Source organism: Amphibalanus amphitrite, unplaced genomic scaffold (assembly GCF_019059575.1).
Source record: "Amphibalanus amphitrite isolate SeventyFive unplaced genomic scaffold, NRLGWU_Aamphi_draft 000715F_arrow, whole genome shotgun sequence".
Lineage (NCBI taxonomy): Eukaryota > Metazoa > Arthropoda > Thecostraca > Balanomorpha > Balanidae > Amphibalanus > Amphibalanus amphitrite.
Window position 1 is genome coordinate 215,984 of NW_024882209.1, and position 12,071 is coordinate 228,054.

Genomic DNA, 12,071 nt, shown 5'->3' on the forward strand with positions numbered 1-12,071 from the left:
TTCTTTCTTTCGCAGATAATTAACAACGTCTCTTCTTTTCACTTGACCTCCTAGGCCTCTACAATTAAATGTCGCAACTTTGAGCTCGGACATAAGCCAGGATATACACAGCTAGACAGCTGTTGCTATGAACGGTAGGAGATACATCAAAAGAAAATAGTTGACCGTGAACTAATATAGTGCGCACAGGGCCACGGGCAGGAGGGGCCACCCGACTAGGCCGGCAGCGACAAATCCAGGTCGCACGAGGGGCGCTCGGCCAGGGGCCGACGCCGACTCTCTCACCGCCCATCACGTTGTCTCCCTCCACACCTCCGCGCCCAGGAGCCACAGCGCAGACCCCGCCGCCGCCGCCGCCGCCACCGCCGCCGCCACCGCCGCCGCCGCAAACGCCGCGCCCGCCACCGGCAGGCTGGACGACAAACCGCTTTAACATAGAAAGTTTATGCCAGTTACTAACAAAAATATCAAAGAAATCAGTTAACAAACACAGCTGAGGGGTACGCGAGCGGTAATTTAGCGACGCATACAGCATGATAAGCAAAACACTTACGATGAAAGCTAGTGCAAGAAACACGGATTTTCCTGACTTAAGTCTATCGAATAAGATGCTCTCAAAACATTTCATAAAGAAAAACAGAACGGGAACATTGTGTATGTTCAAATATGAAAAACAGCAAAACAGGGTAACTGTTAGAGCGATCATTACACTGATTATGCCAGACTCTTCTCTCTAGAAATACTCCCTGATATCTCTGGAACGCGAACCAGCTGCCGGGTTACCAGGAGCGGCAGGGTGCGCCTCACGAGCTCCGTACGACCGGTCCTTACCAGCAGGACCGCGCCCCGATCCGGTCCTGCTCGACCCGACAGTGGCGACATCTGTAGCCGGCCGAGAGCTCGCACTCGCCGCCCCTCGATGGTCCCCATCCCCATCAGAATCCCGCGCCACCCCAGCAGGTCCACCAGTCTCTGACGTCACAGCCAAGGGCGCGTCCGATACGGCGGCAGCGGGGGGCCGCCGCGGCGCGCGGCCGCCATCAGCCGCGTCGGTCAGCAGCTCAGCAGGTGCGCCCGGAGACGGCACCTCACGGAGCGGCGGAGACAGCTGCACCAGTCGAACCGATGGTGTCTGGGCGCACTCCAGAAGCGACGATGTGGTCCTCTGACGTTGCACTCCGATGGAATCTGCTGATTCCAGTCCGTCAGCAGCCCCCACACGTGACGGCCCGGAGTACGAACCCCGACGACCCGGACTGTTAGTATCCACGGGATCATGCGTCTCCACCGCCATGTTGTTGTCGGTGCTTCGAGGCGAGGTCGCTGCCCGCCCCGAACTTCTCCGCTCCCCGCTAGGGGCGGCGCACGGCGGTGCTGCTCCGCGCTCTCCCTGGGCGCGCCTCTGGTCGGGGCGCTCCGGCGGGTCACCGCCAGCGAGCTGGCGTACCGCCTCCGGGTCAGCGATACGTATCGGTGCCGATCCACGTGACCGGCACACGAGGATATCTCCAGAACGGGTAAAAACCGAATGGATCCTTCCCTCCTTCTTCATTCGCAACAGCTCCAAAAACATGGCCTGCCTGCGTGGCGTCAGTGATTCGGCGATAAAGAGGCCGGAACCCTTCAGCCTTGCCTTCGACCGGAAAAGGATGTCTCTGTCGGAACCTGTTGCAAAGGAGGTAAACTCCAGCAGTATCTTTCCATTCTGCAGTCTTATGACGGTCTTGACCTGCCTGTCGTCCAGAGTGTGGTTCAGATACTGTTGCACCACGGACCGAATCTGTCTCACTGCCTGGTCCCGCTGGGTGTGCGTCTGAACCGCCGGCCCGGAGAAAAACAGGCACGCCAGCCTCTGCTCCTGCTGTCGCTTATCCTCCACCAGTTCCAGCTCCTGAACTCGCCGTCTGAGGTGGGCTGTCTCCTTACGCAGTTGGACAATGTCCAGATCAGCGGAATACTGCCTGTTAGACACCGCAGTGATCGAGTCCATTGTGAAAGACAGTGACTCCTCGATCGCCACTAAGCGTCCGTCACTCGCGGCCTTTATCTCACGAACACATTTCGCATTTTCTTCCACGATGAATTTCTTCAACTCTTCGCAAAGCTCACTTTGTCCTCCTTCTGTTGGAGAACACGCCTTTCGCTTTTTGGTCATGGTTAGACCCACAAGCGACTCACGCTACACAAAAACACTAGCTGGCCAGGTGCTCTCGCTCCACCAGCCGCGCGTGCGGACGGAGCGGCCGCAAACACGTCCGGCCGGGTCAAGGTCGACCGGTCAACTGCATAACCCCCCTTTTTGGACGCCTGGATCCGCCTATTATAGCAAAAACGTGTCAAAAGAGGATGCACAATAACTGTATATGTTATCACATGATACCTTTCATTCACTGTTCGTAAAACTGGTGCAGCATCGTGATCTTCGCCCAAATGACCCGCTTCACGAATAGGACCCCCCAATTCCCAGTGCTCTGGAGCCGCCCCTGGTAAAGTTATGAACTTGAAATTTTCAGGGAATGTGCCCAATTTAGTTTTAGGAAAAGTCAGAAAATTTCAGCATCGTAGCTTCAGCGGTTTCGGAGATAGTCCCGAAAAACCTGAGGGGTGGATAAAAACAACCCCCCTGCCACTAATAGGGTTAAGAAATGCGTTGTAAAATCGAGTAAAATGCATTTCCTTGAAAATAATCGATGGGGATATTCTGCTATTTGAGGTCACTGATACCAGGTCAGATCACAGAGGTCAGGTCACTGAGGGTCACAATATGAAAATATCATGTGATGCATGTTTTATGGTCTATCTTACATGTGAAATGCGAGTATGTGGGTCAGGCAGCCTTTGGGACCAGTTTAGATTATGTTCTGGTGAAGGTCAGGTCAAGGTCAGGTCAAAAAAGGTCAACTTTCAAAGTTGATAGTTATGCATAAAATGGGTATTGATTCGAATTTCGATGCAGCTCGTCACGGGGAGTCTCAATGTGGTCTTTGTTTTGCGTTACGAGGTCTACTGCAATTGCTCATACCTATTGAGTTTGAAAATTTGACGTTTTCAATTTTGAACAGTTTTTTTCGCTATAACTTGGCCAAAATAAGGAGGTATCGATCTCAAATTTGGTATGAAGATAGAAGGCGGTAAGGAATATCATATATATTCTGTTTTTTTTCTCTCGAAATTAAAAAAAAAACTTTTTGGCTTTTTCGGCTATTATATTGTTGCGTTCACTCACCGAGCACTCGTCGATAACTGCCGCGTCCGTGCGGCGCTGGCCCGCGCGGAGCGGGACGGGGTTGTGACCTCCAGTGCCCCGGGGCAAGGTCAGCTGGCGGTCGGATGATCGGCCGGTCACGCGCAGGGGCGGTCGCGCGCGCACAGTGAGGGGAGGCCGAAGTGTGACCGCCACACACCTCCCTCCCCACTTCCAGCTACATCTTCGTGTAGGTGAGCCGATCAGGCTCGTTGCGGTTTCGCAGCGGGTAGCGGTTCAGCTGCGGCGGGGAGCAGGTCTCAGATTCAGCAGGCTCCTCGGTGGGCTCATCCTCAGCAGCCCTCGGTCCGTGAGAACCGTCCGGTGCCGCGCCATGACGCAGGTCTTCCACGGCCAGGTCCACGAACGAGTCCAGGCGGGTCTCGTCAGCCCGACGTGCAGGCGCCGGCGCCGGCAGGACGGGGGCCGGGGTGCCGGCGTCCGAGCTGCAGTCCTCAGAGAGCAGTCGGTCAGGCCTCACTGGACAAGCACGCAGGCGGTCGTGGTGCACGATCATAGACCACCTCCTGCCGTCTACTTCCCTCACTCGGTAGGTCACTTCGCTCTTCAACTGGAGAACCTCGAACGGTCCTATCCACTTGTTGGACAGCTTCGGACTGACGCCTACCTTCCTGTTCAGGTTTGACACCATGACGAGGTCCCCCGGAGCGTGCTGACTGAACCTGACGGTCTGTTTCTGTCTGTAGGCGCGCCTGCTGGACTCCACCTTCTCCTTCACCTCATGGCGCAGCTCGTCCAGTTCTTGGAGGCGTGATGCTATCTGGCTGTCATCTCGGGCGCGACCTGCCGCGAGATCTGTTGGAGTCGTGGCCTCATAGCCGAGCAGCAGCATATGTGGAGTCTGTCCCGTTGTTTCATGCACGCTTGTCCGGTAAGCCGCCATGACCTCCGGGAGCCGTGCATCCCAGTCAGCGTGATTTGTCGACACGTAGGACCGGAGCATGTTGCCGAGTGTTCTCATGAACCGTTCCGCTTGCGGGTTTCCTTGTGGATGATGGGGAGTTGTCCGACTTTTCTGGATGCCGAACCTTGCACACAGCATGCGGAAGAGCTCAGACTCAAACTGCTTCCCTTGGTCTGAGTGGATCTGACGCATGGCGCCGAAGCGACAGATGATCTCATCCATGAGGACCTTGCACACGCTCTCGGCGTTCTGACGCTCCATCGGGAACGCTTCCGTCCACTTCGTTGCCTGATCTGTGACAACGAGTATGTACTTGTTACCCCTCCGACTGGGCGAGAATGGTTCGCAGATGTCAACTGACACGAAGTCCCACGGCCGCAGCGGAACAGGCAACGGCTGATGTGGGGCCTTGTCGCGCTGGTCTGGCTGCTTCACCTGGAGACACACCTGACAGGAACGGCACCAGTCGGAGACATCCGCAGTCATCGTGACCCAGAAGAACCGGTCTCTTACTCTATCCAGAGTGCGCCTCCCTCCTTGATGGCCAGACATGGGGTCATCATGCGCCAGCCTCAGCACAGCCGGCACCAGGTGTGCCGGCACGACAACTTGCTCGCGCTCTCGGCCGCGGCACCTGTATCTGTTGATCAGTAGTCCGGCTTCGATCTTCAACGCGTCTCTTCTCCTCCAAAGCCGTCGTGCTCCTTCCGGAGCGGTCTGGGCGAGCCTGCCGATCGCGATGCCGTCCTTGACACAGCGCAGAGCCTCGTCCCGCTCCTGCTCCTCCGGTGTCACCAGAGCCGTGTCTGTCAGACGCACGGCGCTGACCGGCGCACGGTACAGCGCGTCGGCATGGGGAATGGACTTCCCGGCGACGTGTTGGATGTCGAGCTCGAACTCAGACAGCTTCAGAGCCCACCTGGCGAGACGTCCCTTCAGCTTGTTGGAGGTGGAGAGAGCCAGCAGTGGGTTGTGATCCGTTCTGAGCACGCAACGCCTCCCGTAGATGTAGACCCTGAAGTGTTCCACGGCCCAGACCAGTCCAAGACACTCCTTCTCCGAGGTCGAGTAGTTACGTTCGGCCTTTGCCAACACTCGGCTGGCAAACGCGACGGGCCGGCCATTCTGAGACAGGATCGCGGAGATCCCAACATCGGAGGCATCAGTCGTCAGCTCGAAGTCGCTGTCCATCTTGGGATACGCCAGGACTGGCGCAGTCACCAGAACGCCTCTCAGTTGTTGGAACGCACTGTCGCACTCTGTAGTCCATCTGAAGCCGTTCTTGAAAGTACGGTCTGCCTTCCTCTCCAACAGTCTCAGCAGCGGCTTGGCCATGTCGGCGTACTTGGGACAGAAGCGCCGATAGTAGGATGTCAGACCGATGAACCTCTGAAGCTCCTCGTGCGATGCTGGCGTCGGGTAGTCGCTTACGGCCTTGAGCTTGTCTGGATCAGGGCGGATGCCGTCCTGGGTCACGAGGTACCCCAGGTAGCGTACCTCCTTCTTGGCGAAACTACACTTCCCCAGATTCAAGAGCAGATTGGCGTCCGCGAATCTCCCCAGGATGTCGTCCAGTCGTTTCAGGTGCGTGTCGAAGTCCTTCGACCATAGGATGACATCGTCCACGTACGACAGGGTGTATAGCCAGTTCGAGTCCGCCAGAAGCATCTGGAGCGCCATCTGCAGCGTTGCGCCTGAGTTCTTCTGCCCCATGGGCATCCTCAGCCACTCGTAATGGCCGCTGTGGGTCGAGAACGCTGTCTTCTCGATGTCACGCTCGTCCATCTTGAACTGCCAGTATCCGCTGGCCAGGTCCAGTGTGGTGAAGAAGCTGTTGTTCTGCAGACAGTCCAGGGCGTCGTCGATCCGGACCAGCGGGTGTGCGTCGAACTCGGTCACTTTGTTGAGGCCTCGGTAGTCGATGGTGAGCCGACTGCTACCGTCCTTCTTCTTGCACATGACGACGGGCGCGCTCCACGGGCTGTGGCTTCTGCGGATGAGTCCTTTCCGCATTAGGTCCTCACAGAACTCTTCGGTCTTCCGTCGGGTCTCCCAGTCGGTTCTGCGCGGGGGTATCCGGATGGGCAGCTGATGCTGGTCCTTCAGACGTATGCGGTGCTTCACCAGGTCGCACATACCGACCTCTCCCCGTACGGAGAACGCGCCGTTGCGTCGCAGCAGGACCGCCGCCAGGGCACGGCGCTGCTCGTCCGTCACATCCGACTCGGCGACCTTGCTGCGGACTATGTCTTCCAGCTGTCGCTCTCTTGCCTCCCTTTCCTCCCGGCTGAGATCGCTCAGCGGCGAGGCACGCACTGTCGGCGGATCCGCGTAGCCGACACATCGGGCGACAGTGCACGACTTGTACAACTTCACTGCACTTCGACCCGGGTTACACAGCCGCAACTGAACAGCGCTGTCTGTCCTGATGACGTCCACAGAGCTCGAGACGCAGAGGCTGTTCCCGTAGCGTCGTGTGAACTTGCTGTCCTCGACCAAGGTGATGTGCTTCCCGGGTGCACATGCAGTGTCGGCCCGCACTCTGCCCGCCAGCAGAACCTCAGACGCCGCGGGGATGGTGACGTCCGCGGTGAGCTCGACTGGGTGTCCGTCGGTAGCCGGACGGACGTCGCGGCTCTCCATAGACGCAACTGCAGCTGGGCCGCCGGGTACCACCGCCCTCTCGCCGAGGCTGCGTCCGCCGGTCACACGCCTGTCGGCCGTAGAGTTCTCCGTCAGTCGCATAGTCATGTGCAAGAAGTCGAGCGCCACCTCGCCATACAGGGACAAGAAGTCATTGCCGAGGACGCATTCGGTGTTCACACTGTCAACAATCAGTACCGTGTGACGCCGCGGCGGCAGGTGACCACACTCGACGGTTGCATCAACAGTCCCCCTCACCTTCAACGGCGTGCCATCAATAGTCACCGGTGCCGATGCAGGGTGCACGAGGGGTCGGAACGCTTTGCACCCTACCGCCGGGCAGCTGCTGGTGACGAACGTGACGTCACTGCCAGTGTCAGCAAGCCACGTGACGCGGACGCCGTCGATGGCGCCCCGGATCAGCGGAGTCGTCCGAGCCACCCTAGAAGAGGCTACTACAGCGGGGACCGAGGAGCGGCGGCTCACATCCTCCTCGGTCCGTTCCCGTTTCCCGACCGCCGGTCTGCTGGGCGTTGGTACGGACAGTCAGAGCGCCAGTGGGAGAGTTCACCGCAGTTGAAGCAGCCCTCCTCCCTCCGACGGCTCGATGTTCGGCGCCTGTTGGACGAACGGGACGAGCGGTTGTAGTCGCGGCTGGGACGGAATACGCGACATGCCTGCATCTGCTCCTCCAGCATCTGGATCTTGTCGGACAGCGCCGACAGCACCGAAGTCTCGCTGGGCTGAGGTTGAGAGCCGGTACTCCACGCTCCGACTGTTCTCCTCTCGGGGCACCATGGACGGCCCCCACAGATGCGCCGCCTCCCGTTGACGTCTCGATCTGCTCCAGCTTTCTCGCCTCCAGGAGAACCGTCTCTGTCGACCACGTTGGTTGGTAGAACGAAAGTATGTGTTTCCTCGACTTTTCTCCGATGCCCATCAGAAACCGATCCTTCACCAGCCGCTGGCGGTATGTGGCGTCCTCCCACTCGGGGTAGGCGCGAGCACACAACGTTTCCAGATCGTACAGGAACGTCGCCAGTGATTCGCCGGGCCTGCGAATACGCTGATGAAACTCCAGCGCGTACTGAACAGCGAGTCCGGGAGAGTCGAACTCGGCATTCAACTTCTCGCACAGTTTCTTCCAGCTGTTCCTGTCGCCGTCGGAGAGGCGCATCGCGAAGTCGAATGCCCGACCGGTGATCGCCGGGAGCGCCATCACCGCCGTAGTTTCGTCACTGAAATCGCTGGAGGTCTTCTGTTCCGGTTTTGAACTGTCCCAGTTGCAAGCACGGGCAATCACTTCTATCTTGCTGATCCACGTTTTTACATTACCACTGCCGTCAAATTCCGGTAAACGGTAATTCTTCGCCATAGCCATGGCTCCGTTGCAGTTTTCCGCTGCCACCATGTGTTGCGTTCACTCACCGAGCACTCGTCGATAACTGCCGCGTCCGTGCGGCGCTGGCCCGCGCGGAGCGGGACGGGGTTGTGACCTCCAGTGCCCCGGGGCAAGGTCAGCTGGCGGTCGGATGATCGGCCGGTCACGCGCAGGGGCGGTCGCGCGCGCACAGTGAGGGGAGGCCGAAGTGTGACCGCCACAATATTTTTAAAAAATCTATTTTTTTGTTCTTGGGGTTCAAAATCCAAATATTTCAAAAATCCGAGAAAGCAGTTTTAATTTTACACCTTTTATGTCTGAAACATTGTTCTGTATCTCTAAAGCTGTAGGCCTTAGGTACAGCTCTTCCTGCAAACCTTTTTTTGGGACGAAAATGGCAGAAATGACGTCACTCTGACGTCATTAGCGGCCAACCTATCATAGCCTTTGGAAAAAATTGGTCACAATGTGCAATAGCTGTTCACGGGAGGGTACTGAAAGTTTGGTGACGATAGGCGCAGCGGTTTTGGAGATATATTGAAAAAGCTAAAGGGGGGCAAAAAATGCCCCCCCCCCCCCCACCGCCTGGAAGGTTAAGGACCAAATATAATATGAACAAAAATGCTTGAAATGTTTCTATAACTTATATAATCAGAACGATGATCAGAATTTGTTTACTTTATACCCTGTCGTGGCTATTCTTTTTGGTTTCCATACATTTGTTAAAAGTTTACAGATAACAGATATTTGTAACCCAAGGTGGCTCCAGCAATAAAGGTTCGTGACAACGGTTTAAGAATTGCAATCACGCGCAAAAGGCCAGGTAATTATCCAGGTAAATTATTGATTTCACCTGGGCGTACCTGTCAAATTTTTTAGTCAACTTAGTTGCAATTTGATTTACTGCATAGGCAGCATTTATTTGTTAGCCTAAGTCACTTCCACTTGTGACTTGGTTCACTAAATTTCGCATTCTTTGTGTTTTCTTAAAAGTCACTTTCCGTTTCGTTCTTTTCTTGTAAGTAGGTACATGCTAGATAAGGCTTTTAAATTCAGTTTTCAGCAGACCTAAAATTTGATTATCAAGAAAATCAAACGCAGCAAGGTCTTATTCGGGATTGTACGGTATCAAGACAAAAATGTACCAGCAAATATGAAAGGGAGAGCAAAAACTCAGCAAATAAGAATTGCACCCTCAAACCTGTGACGAACGGTCAGTTTCTTTGACAAATATCATTGAGAAGGTATGAAGGTACTGGCCATTTACGCCCTACTGGCGACCGCGACCCTGTTTAGTTTCGCTCAGGCCGAATGCCCTGGAAGTCCGTGGAAGAAGTGGAATGGTTATTGTTACATGATGACTAAAAAGCAGGTGAATTGGCATGATGCAAGAGCCAGCTGCAAGTCTGTCTCGCCATATGCCGACGTGGTCAGCATTCACAGCAAGACTGAGAACGACTTCCTTCGGAGTCGAGTAGTGGGCAGCCGGCGAGTCTGGGTTGGTATGCGGTCACACGGACAAATTCGGCGGTGGGTGGACGGCACACCGGTCCATTTCACTAATTTCATGCCAGGTGTGTCGCCGGCCGATCGTACCAGCGATGTCGTCCAGCTGTTGGGGAAAAACGGCTATTGGAAGCCTGCCTCCTCCTACAAAGGCACCAGGCTGCACGCGGTCTGCAAGATGGCCTCGTGCAAGTGTCGTGAAGGCTGGACACAATGGGGTAACGCGTGCTATCTGGCAAAGAAGGAGATGTCCATCGACTGGCTGAGTGCGCGAGAGCAATGTCAACAGATGGAGCCCACTTCAGACCTGGCCACTATCACCTCTGCGGCCGAGAACAGGTTCGTCTTCCGACTGGCCGGGGGCAAGGACCGCATCTGGATCGGCCTCAATGATCGGGTCCGCGAGGGTGAGTTCCACTGGAACAATCGCTCCGACGGAGTGGAGTACACCAACTGGATCAGGCATTCTTCGCAACGGAATTCACATGCCAAAGACTGCGCCTACATGACCCGAGGCGGAAAATGGATAGTCTCTTCTTGCCGTCAACACGGCTTTTATTACGCTTGTAAGCAGTTGCTGTGCGGCCGTTCCTCGGAGGCAAGTCCGACGCGGCGCGGCTCCGACCGTGTCTGGAGGCCCGAGGACAGTGTGCGCTGTCCGCCCGGCTGGAGTCGCAGCTCGTCCTCGGCCGTGGACTCGGCTCTCCGGCCTTCTTGCTTCAGCCGGCCCACGGCGGCCGACACGTTCGCCGGGGTGCAGAGCCGGTGCCGCGCGCAGCACCCGGCCGCCGACGTCGCCGTCATCCGCTCGCTGGAGGACAACGACCGGGCCTTCCTGTCGGCCGGCGCGCTGCCCATGTTCATCGTCAGCGACGACCAGTTTGACATGCAGGAAGAGTCGGCTTCGGCCGGCGTCGGCTGCGTCTCGCTGGAGCCGACCGGTCTGTGGAGCTCCGGTCGGTGCGCTGCGGGCCGCCTGCCGGGCCTCTGCCAGATGCCCGCCTGCACCCCGTGTTGCCCCAACGGCTGGCACCTCTTTCAGGGACAGTGCTATTACGTCGAGGAAAGACCTTTGGATGCAGCCTCCGCAGAGGCTGAATGTCGAAGAGCTGGCAGCAAATTAGCTAGTATCCATAGCCAGGAAGAGAACGATTTCATCGAGAATCTGGCGTTTCAAAGAAAGTCTGGCATGCCGAAACGCACTCCTCATCTGTGGATAGGCGGCCGGCGGAAAACCCCAGGAGCCGACTGGGTGTGGTCTGACTGCAGCGACTGGAACTTCTGGCACTGGGACATCACTGACGGCCGAAAGCCGGCAAAAAACGCGCACCAGTGCCGGCGGAAGCATCAACGTTATTACAAAAACCGCAAATATCGCGGAGATCAGACCTCGATGTTTTCTGACGGCCGCTGGTACGTGAGGTGTCTTTCTTCCGCTCGGTCTGTGTGCAAGCTGGACCCGTGTCAGAAGCAGTTCGGTTGGCTCTCTGGTGGGCCCTGGTGCCCCGGCGAAGAGCCGCCACCGACCACCACCACGACAACCACAACAAAACCACGACAACAGCAGCAACCACCACCACAACCACAACCAGGAGCACGACGGCGGCAGCGGGGCCACCCTGCCCGCAGGACGGTCGGAAGTGGAAGATCGTCGGCGACGTTTGCCTGTCGACTGAGCTGGAAAAGCCGGCAACTTTCATGGATGCAGCACGCCACTGCGTATCGGGCGCGGCAAATCACTCTATGAAGACCTTACCGACGCTACGCACTCCGGCTGAACGGAAAATGCTGATGCAACTGGCTCAGGATGCCGGTGTCAATATTTGGATCGGCCTGGTTATCGGCTTTGATAGCTGGTACTGGCTAGACGACCAATCCCACACCTTTATACCAGACTTTGAGGAGCCGACACCTTCCCGGCTCAAGAATCTGGTCGGTGGGTGCGCTGCCATGAGGGGCACCACGGGTGCCTTGATGGAGTACAACCGTTCCGACCTGCTGCCGTATGTCTGTCAGGCGCGGAAGCGTAACTGAGACCGGTACCTTCACAGTGTAACTGCACCTTTAAACAAACAACGCCGCCGTCGAGAGTCACCCGATGTCAGCCACCCTTTCCAATTCTAGACATTTCAACTGCATTTGTGCCAGCCTTGGCGACGATGTAATCGAGCTGGGACTATCCAATTTTCGCAACGAACCAACCCATATATGCCGTATAAATTTCCCGCTCCTTCTCGTCGTTTAATCAGAGCCGATGTGATAGAGATGCATCAGTGAAGTCATCTGGACTATATTTTGAACTACCTAACAAGTCTTTTATATCGATCTAGCGTGCCTTTATCATGATTTATTCGCGAAAAACTGTTAGATAC

General features: G+C 56.5%; 1 protein-coding gene across 1 annotated transcript; it reads left to right on the plus strand.

The window, feature by feature from the left end:
* Positions 1-9,614: 9,614 nt before the first annotated feature.
* Positions 9,615-11,733, plus strand: LOC122365114 (macrophage mannose receptor 1-like). Its single transcript, XM_043336067.1, has 2 exons — positions 9,615-11,051; positions 11,594-11,733. Exons 1-2 carry the CDS (start codon positions 9,698-9,700, stop codon positions 11,731-11,733), a joined length of 1,494 nt encoding a protein of 497 aa, XP_043192002.1. The 5' UTR covers positions 9,615-9,697.
* Positions 11,734-12,071: the final 338 nt, after the last annotated feature.

Coding starts and splice junctions, on each gene's coding strand:
- LOC122365114 (XM_043336067.1), top strand. CDS start 9,698: ATGCGGTCACACGGACAAATTCGGCGGTGGGTGGACGGCACACCGGTC. Junction 11,052..11,593: donor GTGCCGGCGGAAGCATCAAC/GTTATTACAAAA, acceptor CCTTTATACCAG/ACTTTGAGGAGCCGACACCT.